The 14241-nt window shown below is 47.4% G+C and overlaps 1 protein-coding gene across 1 annotated transcript in view; it reads right to left on the bottom strand.

The window, feature by feature from the left end:
- The window catches only part of LOC135376048 (uncharacterized), a 46209-nt gene extending 39113 nt beyond the window's left edge, over positions 1 to 7096 (bottom strand). Inside the window, exons 1-5 of the mRNA XM_064608650.1 lie at positions 7087 to 7096; positions 5153 to 5232; positions 4627 to 4765; positions 4485 to 4570; positions 3655 to 3874 (exon numbers count right to left, since the gene is read on the bottom strand). Coding sequence (XP_064464720.1) covers positions 3655 to 3874; positions 4485 to 4570; positions 4627 to 4765; positions 5153 to 5218 — 511 coding nt within the window. The 5' untranslated portion in view covers positions 5219 to 5232; positions 7087 to 7096. The remainder of the gene's footprint in view (positions 1 to 3654; positions 3875 to 4484; positions 4571 to 4626; positions 4766 to 5152; positions 5233 to 7086) is intronic.
- Positions 7097 to 14241: the final 7145 nt, after the last annotated feature.

Raw genomic sequence — 14241 nt, 5'->3', positions numbered from 1 at the left:
GGGCGAAAATACTTTTTATCGCTCGGATCACAGACGATGACGTTGTGTTCGAGAGTAGTGCTATCTCCGGGAAGCGCGACAAATAATCAACAACAAGAAGATAAGTTCTTCCGCCGAGATCAAAAAGATCTGCTCCCACTTTCTCCTAAGGGTAACTGGGAGTTTCCGAAGATATCAGCGGCTCGGCGGATTGTGAACGAAATTGCGAACACGTGTCGCAGTTGCTTATCAACGTTGACAGCTGCTTGCTCAGCCCCGGCCACCACACGGATTCTTGAGCTTTGGCTCGTGTTCTAGCGGTGCCTTGGTGCCCATCGTGAAGAAAACGTAAAATGTCAGCCTTCAGCGCTTCTGGTATGATCGAACGGGTTCCTTTGAGAAGTAGTCCGTCGCAGCAGGTGACGGAACCACGTTCCTGCCAGTAACGTGATAGCTTGAGAGGAACAGCTTTGTTGGCCACTGAGTGTCGCAATAAAGTTTTAGCAGCTTACATATGTCGTCAGAGTGTTGCGCTGCCTTTATCCTGTCCACTTGAATATCGGAACGCAGACCGCTGATGGACACAATGACGAATTCTTCTATTTGTGCACCGAGAGGCTCTGCCGCTGCTTGTCAAGAGCGGTGATTGGCGACCTGGACAATGAGTCTGGTGTGATGAACTCTTTCCCGTGCACGTACACAATGTCAAAGTTGAAGCGCATCAGTCTCATTCGAAAACGTTGTATGCTTGGTGGCAGTGCGTCGAGCGCAGATTTTCCAAGAAGAGTGACCAACGGTTGATGATCTGTTTCAAACGTTTCAGTCAGTCCACAAAGGTACTCATGAAACCTTTCAGCTGCCCATGTCAGAGCCAATGCTTCTTTTTCTATCTGCGCGTAGCGCATTTCCGTCGGCGTCAGCGACCTTGGTGCAGACGCTACTGGTCCTTTTCCTCCGCTTGGCTGAACTTGTGCCAGAACTGCCCCGATGTCGCAAGACGATGCATCCGCTGATAGAATAGTGGGAAACCTAGGGTGATACCGGGCGGTGCAGCAAGCTGATGAAATTAAGCTTTTAACCTCGTTGAACGCAGTTTCTTGGTTCGGACCTCAGGTCCAAACAGCGTTTTTCCGTAGCCCTTACAAAAATGGCTGTTAACTTTTTGTTTCCATTCTACAGAACTCAGTCAACAGAGAACACAGACATTCAGTAGACTTTCCATTGAAGTCATGTTTACATCAGATATTGATTTTATATTGACTTATGGAACTTTAAGTATTGTAGACAATTTTTCCCAGGAAGGTAACAAGTTTTTCTGTAGACTTTGCATACCCTTTCCACAAGTTTCCTGTGACCTTCACATATATGTTTTCAATTTCTCTGTTGACTACTTGTTGACTCAGCTGCCGCTGCACATAGCATTTGCCATGCACACGTGCATTGCTCAATAAAACCAACTGCAATTGTGTTGTGTATCATGCATGCAGCTAAAAGGAAAACAGTGGACTCCAAACGAGCAAAATGACTATATTGATGGCGTTATCACAGCATTATCACACATATGTTGGATGTTGGTGCACTTGACTTGAGATGAAGTGGGGGAAACATTCCGTTCTCAGTTCTGTGGCCTCGACAGTTTACTAAGCATCGCTGCTAGGCTGTTCTTGATCGGCCCCACAAGCTGGCGGAACTTCTGGCATGTGTAACCTGCAAAGAATAAGGCATTAGTGAATGTTAAATGACAACAATAGCACTGCAATGTGTCACTTAACCATGTTGAAGTGTGGAAGTAAACATGAAAAAGAAGAAGAAACAAAAAGAAGTTGCAAGAAGTACGCATTCCATTCGAAGAGTCTCTAGGAAGGAGTCTCTAGCTGTCACCGAAGCCATGTAAGTATTTGGAAGCTGTCACTCTACTTACATGTGCTGTGCTAGCAAAAAGAAGCACAAATGTAACAGGTACAATTAATGTGCGAGGCCAGTGTTATAACATACACAACAAAAATGAAAACAGTACAGTGTATCTCGTAATTTATGTATCTGCCGTTAAGTGGTACAACTATTTTATGGGGTTCATAAAAACAGTACAGTGTATCTTGTAATTTATGTATCTGCTGTTAAGTGGTACAACTATTTTATGCTGTTCAGTACAACACAGGGTAGGAGAACCGGGTGAGGCAGGTCATTGTGCAGCGTGTTGGGCATACCGGTCACAGCTTTTTTTTTTTTACTCTAGAAGTTTACTAACCGGCTCAATTCCATTTAGACAAGGCTACCCCTGGTACCCTACCCAATGGCCTAGAATCTCAATGACATCAATGAAGTATTCAGTTGCTGAAAAAATGGCCCAGTTATTACATTTAGCACTGAAGGTGCTCCAAGCTACGACTGTTTATGTCTCGCACTCAGCGTGGCTCGTTGAGGCACCAACGCTTCTATCATGTTGTGATATATTATTTTTGATTCGTGTAAATGGCTGTTCGACAAATGGTGGGTTGAATCCTCCGAAGCCATTTGTCAGTGTTTGCAGGGTGTGACGGTGTTTCTCAGTATCTTGTGTAAGTCAGGATCGGTCAGGAATGGTCAGCTGTGCTCAGACTATTTTGTCACACTTGTTTCCCCTAGCCGTTATTTGAGATCTGGATGACCACATGTGGAAAATGGGAAAAAGACGGCCATTGGTCTGCTTGTCTGTCATCATTTTTTAAAGTGAACAAGAGAGAACTGATGTTCTGAGGCTGGAACAACATTCAAAGGACAATCACATACAAGGCCTCAAGTTGCCTAAGAAATTAACGATGAAAGATGAAAGTCACTGAAAAGGCTAGCCAGCTGTAGGATTCGAACCCACGTATTCTGGATTACCGGTCCAGGGCTCTACCAATTGAGCTAAGCTAACATGCCTTCTCAACGACTTCCAGGGTGCGTCATCTGAAGGGACAAATCAGTCACTCTCTCTCACTCATCCTCCTTTCACTCTTACATTTTTGTTCAACATTTGCCGCTTGCGTCGATCCCTGTCGTATGAGTGTGCAAAAATGTAAGAGTGAAAGGAGGATGAGTGAGAGAGAGTGACTGGTTTGTCCCTTCAGATGACGCACCCTGGAAGTCGCGAGAAGGCGTGTTAGCTTAGCTCAATTGGTAGAGCCCTGGACGGGTAATACAAAAGATGTGGGTTCGAATCCTACAGCTGGCTAACCTTTTCAGTGACTTTAATCTTTCATCATTTTTAAAGTGAGTTTGGGTTCTTTATTTAACTATGGGTGGCTTATTCTGTTCACCTTATGTTGTAAGCGGATATTGTGTGACCATGTGATACCCCCGTTTGGAACCCTTTTAAGCAAGGTTGCTGGGCTTTGTCTATACTATTCTGACTTTGGAATAGAATCCTGTCTTGGATAAACATGCAAATTGTTGTCTTTACTAAACATCGTGACTCTTCGCTTGACCACGTCCCATTTTAACCTAACCACAGGTACTCGGAACCCGACCAGTCTGGACACTGACCACCTCGGATCGTCGCATTATGGGCTACTTCGTTATCCCATCTTTTTTTATCGTTTCTTAACTTGTGTCAGAGGAGGTCTACTACCCTAGGTTACGTACTGGGCATAGGGCGAGGTAATGACAGAATCGGCTCACCATTGTAGGCCTCACAGAAGTGAGTCTACGTACCAAGAACAGCATCCAGCTTTTCACGGTCCAATGGCGGCTTCGCATCACTGCCCTTGTTGGCATTCGATTGCACTCCGTAGAGCGACTTCCCAATAAGGTTCTCCCGTCCAAAGACATTGCTCAATAGCACCCGTGCATATGTGTTGGCAGGGTTTGCACATTGAGACTCGATTCTTGCAAGAGTGGTTGCCTCCACAAGCACTCCATATCCGATGTCAACCTGAAAGTGGATGCGCCTCAATGAGTTATTGATCTCCTCACGTGTTCCTATGATAAGTACAGGAGCGGACAGTAATCATTATCGCGATATCTGCACCAAGAGCCATGGTATCACACATATGCGCAGTGGCATAGCCACGGGAGGGCCAGGGGGGGGGGGGGGGCTCGAGCCCCCCCCCCCCCCAACCTGCCACGGACCGACCTATGCAAATGTGCAAATCCGAGAAGAACGTAATACAGGGGGGGGGGGGGTAGTGTGACGATCGCAAAAGTCCTCTCACATCATGTCGTCTAGCTTAGCAGCACTCTTGAATGGTTTTCAATGTATGAGCTTTTCAAAATATTTCCAATCTCGTGACACCACCATGGCAGCCTTACATGTAATCGTATTGCGAACGTCCAAATCAACGTTTTTTTGTTCATCCGCACTTTGCAGTGTGCACAGGTTTCTGTGTGTGTCGCATACAGGATCAGCGGGGGGGGGGGGAGTTTTGGTACATAGTCCCCCTACCTTGGAGGTCTGACTACGCCACTGTATATGCGTCCCTTATGACTACAGTGTTCTGTTTATGGCATTGAAAAAACAACAACAAGGATAAGCAATTTTTCACCTTGCTGGCTTCTGCTGTCGGATTGGGCAAGAGCTGCTCAATCTGGCTCACAATCTTCTTCATGAGTCTTAGCATCCGTCCCAATTCTAGAAAATCAATAGTCAGGAACAGGTTGGATGCCCCCCCCCCCCCCATACAATACCGTATTTTTCCTCTGAGTCCTCCAATTTTCTTCTCAGCTGGTCACGTTCCTCTGCATTTGCCTTTTGCCCCTCCTCTGCGCCCTTCAGCTGTCTTTTCAGTTCTTCACAGTCCTGGCAGCTATCCCTCTTAGCTTCATGCTAGAACGAGTCAAGCAATCACTGACACAATAACTCTAGGTGGAGGGGGAAGCTTTCCCAAGATAAACCTGGGAGTACTGGAATTTTGCAAACAGGGCAGGGTGAAACGAGCCTTCTCCGCATGTCAAAACCATGAAATTGATCACAAAACAGTACGGGCTTCCTCTTAATTTCTGTTTCGAATCGCGCTCACCCATTACCAACACGGTAAAAATACGAACGCAAATTTGTAACAGTAACGACAACCCCAACAGTAACTAAGCTGCGGCACGAACACCCTAACTAGATTGATATGTATCAATCTAGTGACGTCTCAGAAGAGTAGGCTCGCTGCCTGTCAACAGAAGGCCACGCAGTTTTGTTTAGTTCGAACTGAGTGAAACTAACAGTCATGGAACTGATTTCCCTTGCCACTTGCAGTGCCTTCGCATACCGATCCCGTTTTCTTTCCATTTCGATTTGTGAACCTGCATGGAATAAGTGCGACCTTTCTAAAGTAAAACATAGACTACACAAGCATGACGCCGCGATCGTTGATAATCAGTGTCTATTAGTAAGACAAAGAGGCGTCGCACATGAATTTGGTCATAAACAGGACAGAAAAAACGCTGTCGGCAGAGAGCTTTCAAGATAGAAGTAAGCACTTGCCTGCAGTTAATATGTAACGAGACGACGGGTGCCTCTTTGCATGCCACTTGATTTCAACCAACTGCCCTTTCAGTTCAGAAACGCTTTTGAGATTCTCTTGAGGTCTCAGGTCTCAGCGTCGCAAAGTGCGCTGATAGGGTACACGTCAAACAGTGTGGTGTCCGGCCACATCACAATCACGTGCACCATCTTGAAAGCTCACTCTATAGACAAAACGAACAGAACCGAGAGAACAAAATAGCCGAAAATAGCAACCACGCCAAATGACAGCTTCACGGCGGGAAAATCGGGGCGCGTACGAAGCGACGCATAGCGATCTGCTGTTGCAACGACAATTCAGAACAAATATTTTGTTGTTATCCATTATCAGCCAAATTTGATGAAAGATTCAAGCGTTTAAAACTAAGAGGAAATGATGGTTATGAATAGAGTCTGTGTGTGATTCCGAATATTTTTTGTAGTTTCGGTTTCCTGTTTCTGCAAGCTTGTGCCATTAGCGATTTCCACTGTTGTCTCTTTCTCTTGCGTGAGTGAACATTGTACACAGATACTATGTAGTTCAAGCAGCTCGAATCTCGAAACGACGACATCAACTTAGCAGCAGCGGGATCTCGGGTGATGTGAGCAGCTTGTGCACTGGGGCTGTGTGTGCTTCCCGTCCCGAACTAAGATATTACAAGTGCGCCGGCATGGCGTCGCAGCCGAAGAGATGCAAGTATCTGTACGACACGAGCGTAAGTCTCCCGCGAACAACCAACTATAGACTACAGTTGCGAGAAGAAAGTCAGAGTTTTCGTCAGCAGGAGGCTGCAGCTGCTACCACGGAGCCGAGAAGTGACGATGATGGGCGTTTCTGTAATGATGGTGTTAGCAGCAATTGCGGCGGTGACTCTGCGGAAACAAGTTTCTTGGACAGTTGCGAAGAAAGAGAACGTCGAGGTTTTGCACAGACCCCGAACACTTCAAGTGAGACAGATTCCGATGTCGACAGCTCCGACTTCACTGACAGTGACGACGAAACACAACAGCCTGATAGGGAAACACCAAGCAATGTAAGTGCCAGTGTAAGAACTAGCTGAATTTCGAACACGCATGTACATCAACTTCTCCCGAGGCAGTCAGCGATTTAATGTTACTTGGGGCGAAGGGCGTCACGGCAAGTGCAGTGCACGAGCACAACCTGGGCCTTCCATTCAATATATATATACCCCCCCCCCCCCTGGGCAAACACTGGTTAATTTCTTCATTGTTGTTCTTGCAGGATGAATTGCTTTATGATGGCGCACGGATTTCCCGCAGTGAAAGTCTACTCCTCATCATGGCACATTCGCTTCGGTACCTGTTATTGAACTAGGCAACAGAAAGCATCCTGAAGGTATTAGAAGCACGTCTGCCAATCACTACCACCTTGCCGTTGACAAAGTATCTGTTCTTCAAAGAATTTGATGATGCAAAAAGTTCAATATCTGCAAACTTTTGGTGTGCTGCATGTGGAGCATACGTGGGGAAGGAAGAGGACTGCAGTGGCCCAGACCGTGTACTTAATTGTTCTATATGCAACGAGCCATGTGACTCTCGGGAGAAGCTCCGGAATGGACAGTACTTCATAACCATTGAGCTGGCACAAATGCAAATACAAGATATACTTAACAACCGCTGCTTTAATGACTCACATCTTACAGTGTCCTTTCTTCTCCGCTTCCAAGTCCACACTGACCACACAAACCCCTCGTCGTTCTACTTTTTATCCCCAAGTCTCTCACTTCCTCGTCGTCCCGCAACGTCCATACTTCTTCCTCTACTTCGCCCCACACTTCCCCCACCGCAAAACGTTGAATACAAACTTGAAACTTGAAATGTTGAAACTTGAATGTTGAAACTTTAGAATGTTTAGAAAAAATACATGAAGAAAATACAAAGTCAATACGTTAACAAGTAATTGCATACAAATGCAACTCTGATAGTTTAAAACGAAAAAAATGTCACACATCCCCAGCAGCTCACATCGTTACAGTTTCATCAGGCATGTCGAGAACCGTATCGTCCATGTGATCGCCAGCCGGGCCTCGAGGTACGGAGGAGCCGGGTGTTGGGAAGGTGGTAGGCACCTGCGGGCGCATGAGGGGAGAGGTTCCCGTTTCCCTCAGTAGGTCAGGACGGTGACGTCGTAGAGTGGCGAGGGCAGCTGAGACGCATTAGTGAAGGAGCTGTTTCTTCTGTATTTTTTGATAATTTTCTGTATCCCAGCTGTTTGTGGCTTCATTTGTTTGCTTGAAAGCATTAGGGAATAGCAAGCCCACACCGTGGCTAACCTTTCCCTTTCTTTTTTCTTACTTTGCATTAAACATATCCCCCCCCCCCATTGAGCTGCAGGCTCAACTGGCGTACCAGATGAATACAAATGAGTTTGTGTTGCTGTCACGTAACTCCTCACAACACGACGTTGGAGGCATCACCAACAGCACTTCATATGGTACCCATGCTACCCATATCAGAAAATGATATTTCCATAACGTGCAACACAGATGGTGGCCAAGTTTTCGAATCATCACAATACTCCATATGGCCGTTACTTGTGCAAGTGAACGAGCTCCCGTATAGACTGCGGCCTCAGAATGTGCTACTGGCGGGCCTCTGGTTTCGAAGTGGCAAAACGCATCTGCAGTGCTTTCTAAGACGTTTTGTTGACACAATGAACAACCGTTCATCATCTGGGTTCACTTGGACCAGCAAATCTGGTGGTCAACACACAACAAGAGTCTTCCCTGGTCCCTGCACAGTCGATAGTGTGGCACGGTACCAGGTTTTAAACATGGCCCAGTTCAATGGAAAGTATGGCTGCTTGTGATGTGAGGACAAAGGAGAAGTGGTAGAGGTTCAGAGCGGCCATGCGAGGGTTTACCCTATTACAAATTATCTGCCTCGACCAAGGACGCAGGAAAGTGTCATGCACAGCGCTGAAATTGCAGAGGCAAACAGGCAGCCTTTTCATGGCATCAAGGGGCACAACATCCTGTTCCTGCTAACCTTCTTCGACGTTGTGACAGGGTGTGTTGTGGACTACATGCACGCCGTCTGTGCTGGTTTTGTTCGAAGCACGGCATCCATATGGTTCAGCAACAAAGCAAGACATCCGTACCACTTGGGGGGAAGACTAGATGAAATTGACGGCAGACTTAGGAGCTTGAAGTCAGTATGGGAACCATCGCGTCTACCTCAGTCAGTCAAGAAGTGGAAATATCGGAAAGCGTCGGGCTGGCGCAGTTTTCTGTTTTACTTTTCACCACTGGTACCGAAGGGCATTTTACCCCGAAAGTATTACAAGAACTGGCTCCGTTTTGTGTGTATCATGCATCATCTACTTAGAAAGGATGTACCTCTTGGACAGCTGGCCGACCTGCAAAAACACATGGTATCCTTCTTGACGGAATACCAAAAGTTGTATGGTAAAAAGCACATGAAATACAACACACACCTAATGATCCATTTAGTGCAGTGTGTGAAGGACTGGGGAGCTTTGTGGGACTACTCCACATTCACGTTCGAGAACATGAACGGCCGGCTGCTTAATCTGGTGCATGGAACACGCTACGCCGCGGAACAAATTGCTCAAAGATATTTGTTTATGCAAAACATATCAAGAAAGTTGTCGAACATCCCAGTGCACCATGACTCAAGTTGTGCCAAGCCTCTGCTTGATGAGTTACTGAAGGCATACAATCCCCACAAGAAAATTCGTGCTACTAGTAATATTGTACTCTATGGAAAGCTATTTTATAGAAAGTTCACTCGTGGCCCGTTCACCTTTTGTGTTCCTCGATTGGATAAATCACGGCGATCGAATTCTTATGTCAGAGCTGGAGAGAGGTTTGGACAGATTTTGGAAATATACGTTTGTGAGGAAAGAGGTGCGGCTCCGGTAGAAGCAAGAACGGCTCCAGTAATGTTAAAATTGCAAGTTTTCCGGACAAAGCAAACATTCCTTCATGTTCTGCACAATGACTTCTGCATAGACAGCTTTGCATGTGTCGAACAATCTGAAGAAGTTATCGTGATTGATGCGTCACAAGCCGAAAAATGCATTGCCTTGGCCATTGACAGGTCAATATACTTGTGTGCGTTGCATGATAATCTTGTTGTTGAGGCTACCTGACCATGCACCTTTCACAAGTTTCATTATGCTGCTCTATTCACCATTTATGCGATGTCTTGCATGACAAATTTTTGAGTGCATTATTGCTAAAGCCAAGCAACGTAAACACATATATAACTCTGTCAACATTAAATTTTGCTTCATACTGCATTATTCTGCTTCCTACTGTCTCATTCTCAAATACTGTAAACTTATTGGAGTATCAAGGTGACAACATATTTCAACATTACTGCCACTACGGAGGAGCCCAGTTGAAAATATTGCACGTAATCAAAGAATTTGGCATGTCAACAAAATTTCAACACAGACACATGTGGACTACATTTCTAGGAAGTACACAGAAATGCATTCAACAGGTTGTACATTCACAGTTAACAGGAATGTCTGTTGCCTTACTCAACAAAAAGTCAAAGTCAACAGCCTGTCAAATTAGGAAACAAAACATACACAAGAAGTCTGTAGAAAGTCAAAGTTCATTTTTGTAACGGAGGAGTGCTCTCAAAGGCATAGTTCTTTCAGCAAGGTGAGGCAGGAACCTGCTCATATATGTGACCATCCCAAGAACTCTCCGGACGCCGCAAACATCTTGTTGGCGGTGGAAGCTTCGGTATCGCTTCAACTTTACTTTGATCCGGGCCGATGCCCGGATCAAAGTAAAGTTTTTCGATTACGATGAAGATTTTCGTTTACGACGTATCCAAAAAACGAGATTTCTTTCGTCTTCAACATGCATTTTGTTTCGTTGAGGTCACTCCCGCTGCTGCGATTCGTTGCAGTACCTTGTGCAAATTTCTGTCATGTTTCTCAGCGTCGTTGCCGTAGACCATCATGTCGACGACTCCCGGCAATCCACTGAGCACTTCGGTCCTCTTCTTCTGAAAGTATTCTGGAGCCGACGTTATGCGAAAATGCATCCGCGTGAAACAGTACCTCCCAAAGGGAGTTATAAACATAGTCAGCTCCTGACTTTCTGGCGATAGCTTGACCTGGTAGAAGCCTGAGTTGGCGTCCAACTTGGAAAATACGCTTGCGTTTCCGAGTAGCCCTAGGGTTTCTTCTACCGTTGGAAGCGTGTACCGTTCGCGTAGAACACTAGCGCTGAGTGTCGTCAGCTCGACACCGATTCGACGTCCCCCGATGGCTTTACAACCGAAACAATCCCGGCACACCAAGCAGTCGGCCCTTCTACTGGTCGGGTGGCTCCATTTTTTTTTTTTTCATCTTGTCCAGTTCTCGTCTTAGTGTAGCTCTCAAGGGCATGGGTATCCTCCTTGCTGCGTACAGGGCATACGGGGTCGCACCTTCCTTGAGGCGAATGGTATGCTCCCCTTCTACGGTCCGAAGGCCATGAAATAGTTCTGGGTATTTCTTTTCCACGTTGTCTGGCGTTATAGACTCTACGAACTTGACGATACCCCAAAGCTTCTTGTGCTGGTAGTCCCAACCATGGCACGTGCAAAGGTCAATCACGTACACATATTGCTCAGACTTCTTGTCTTTCCAGGCTATCTCGGCCGTGAACTTCCCAATCACCGGCGATATCTGGTCTGACGGGCCTTTCAGCACTTTTCTTGACACCACAAGGTGCTGTGGAATCCCTTGAAAGGAAGCAGGTACTGCACATACTTCGGCGCCAGAGAACACTTTTGCTTCTATCGCAACGCCATTGATGAGAACTTGTACAAACTTTGCGGGCACTTTTCGTGACACTTGCGACAGGCTTCCAACAACGTACGTGTCGGGATTCTTTGCAACTGTCGAAACCATCAGCTTACGACTTTCTGAAGTCTTCTTCTTGTAGGCTCTGGCGAAGTGCCCACGTTTAGAGCAACTGAACTTTGTCGCCGATCTTCCAGGACACAATACTCCAGCATGAGCTGGTCCTCCACACCGTATGCAGGCAGTTTTGAAGCTCCTGTCTTGACTCGGCTTCCGCCTGTGCGAAGCTCGTGCAGACTTCCTTTTGTGGACGTTGTCGACGCCTTGCATCGGCTGAAGACTTCTTCCTTGTGTTTGCGCTGGGTAGGTCATGCTGCTGCTTAAGGATGCTTTCGCTTAGTCGAGCTTTTGCCAGCGCTGACGACTCGGTCGCTTCCGAGTCCATCTGAAGAGATGGGCCCAAAGTAAATCTATCTCTTGGCATCCTCTCCTTCAAGTCGCCGAACTTGCATCTGTCCGCCATCGTATGAACACAAGTCATGCACTGGTCAACTGTTTCCGTCGGCTCTTGGGAACGGCGATGGAAACAAGAGCTTTCGTAGACGACATTTTCTACTTTGAGGATGTGCTTGTCGAATTTCTCTTTGACCTTTTCGTAGTCCTTGGCGTCAGCTTCCGACAGTTGAAATTTACTGAAAATCTTTCTTGCCTGGCGTCCCATGGTGTAGAGAAGTGTGCGAACCTGTGCTTCGCTCGTCCGTTCACTAAGTCCCGAGGCCTAGCGATAATTGTCAAATTCTTGGATCCAACTTTCCCATTCCACTGCATTGTCAAAACTGAATGCTTCCGGCTGCCGTGCGGCGAAAGGTGCACAGCTAACTGTCGGTGCCGTTGACTGTTTTGCCATTGTGGTATGTTAGGTGGAATGCTGACCCAGCCACTTCTGACATCATGTCGCGTTAACGTCTCGAGGACGGGAAAGCAGGGTAACAGCCCACATGAGTGCCAGACCAAGAATCAATCTTTATTTCCCCGTGCGCAGCCTTTTTCGCTCTTCCAAACATACGAACACCAGCTGTCAAGGGCACAAAGATATGATAGCGATAGCTCGCTCGTAGGCTCGGTGATAGTGCAAGCAGATAACACTACAGCCATCAGGCGCCTATGCACATCCGCGATATCAGATGCAGTGTCATGGCTGCAAGAGCCAGGGTGGCGTAGAATAGCTAAGACCTGCCTGAGTGCGTCTCTACATTCCCTGTGTTCACGCGCGCGCCGTGTACCCCAACACCAAAAGCGATCGGCGGCTCCCAGCTTCAAAGCCTCCCAGTGATCGGACCCAAAATCGGGTACGAAACATTTTTCCGACAGCCAATGTTGCATGCCTTCTTTAATCTCGTGGTCGTCTAGCAAAGACACCTTCAATCGCCAAATGGAGGGACTGGAGCGAAAACTCCTCAGCCCTGACAGAGATAAAACGACCCCATGATGATCAGTGAGGTCCCCGGCCCGGATTCGTGTTCCACCCACAGAAAGAACTCAGCATTCCTGGAAGCACATAGAAGCGATCCAGCCGAGTGTGATGGCCACGGGAGTTAACCCAAGTGAATTCGTATCTGTCACCATGAACGTGAGACCAGGCGTCAGTTAAGCCAATGTCGCTTAATAGGCGTTGCAGTTCTCTGCACGCCTGCCTCAAGTGTTGGCGGTCGACCATCAAACTAAAATCACCAGCAAGTATCAGGTTTTGATTGCCTAGAGAGCAGCCAAAACCTGATATTTGCTGGTGATTTTAATTGCACGATCGATCGGTAACCGTAGGATAGGACAAGCGAAAGCTTGCCCACATCACATTTAAAAAATATTAGCCCTTTCGCCCTCAAAACGAAGAACTGCAACTGGAACATGTATTGTCATCAAGCAGGAGAGCTGCCTATGGAGGTAGGCTCCTTCACACTAGACGCGCGCTATGCTGAAAGGCAGAATATAACGCTCTTCGGGGAGATTGCTGCTTCTACGGGCCATACCACGCGAACAATCTATGATATACATGAGAGTCGCGACGGAGGACAGTACAAGTCTAGCAAACTGGCTAGGACAGAATATGCCACTCACCTTGATGATAGCGAAAGATGCGAGTGGAGCAGAGCCAGCGACGGGATCACTCGACTGAGCCGAGCACTGCCTGTTCCCTGGTGATCAGCGCCCGTAGTCTAGTGCGAACTGCCTGAAACAAACCTACGCTCCCACAATCGGGGTCACCGAAGGACAACCTGCACCGGCGTATCCAAATTTGGAAATGTATTTCCGCAATCAAACGCGCCAAATGTTTCCGATCCCTTGCTGCCACCGGCAACGGTTCCATGAATCTTACAGTGGACCATTCGACTCTTGGAAGGTCAAAAACAACAGGCGCTCTGCTCCACAGGAGCAGCGGAATCTGGCACTGAAGGAAGCAGTGCTCTGGTGACTCCGAGATGCCACAAGACGCGCACTTATCCGTGCGACAAATATGGAAGCGGTGTAAACGTTCACGTAGCGGGAGGACACCATGAGCCAGCTTCCACTGGAGATTCGCTCGACGAGCGTCCAACCTGCCAGCCGTGATACGTCGCCAAGCGCTTCCGGAAGGACTATCCACGGCACCAGGCAGGAAGGGACGTACGCCACGCTATGTGGTGCTGAATACGCGCCGAGTTCGGGGGTGGCCGATTAAGCGCAAGAAGTGCCATGTAAAGGCGCCGCACAGGCCATGATGTTATGTCATCAACAGGGAAAGAAGCTCGCAGGCTGCGCATTGCCACAACGTATGCCTTCAGGTGGGGAGCCACGCACTCTGAGCGCGGGCGAGTGTGTGTCAGCTCAGACAAAAAAAAAAAAAAAAACGAATGTCGGGTCCTAACAGAAAAGTTAGCAGACCCTGAGCAGGATGCCGCTGCTCTAGGAGACCCTGAAAGTTCGCGCGCAGACCTAAGGCAAGGCACTTCACTTTGAAATCGGGCACCAGAAGGCCGCC

The sequence above is a fragment of the Ornithodoros turicata genome, unplaced genomic scaffold (assembly GCF_037126465.1).
Source record: "Ornithodoros turicata isolate Travis unplaced genomic scaffold, ASM3712646v1 ctg00001005.1, whole genome shotgun sequence".
NCBI lineage: Eukaryota > Metazoa > Arthropoda > Arachnida > Ixodida > Argasidae > Ornithodoros > Ornithodoros turicata.
Note: the sequence above shows the minus strand (reverse complement) of the source record. Positions and strands in the feature narration are given on the sequence as shown.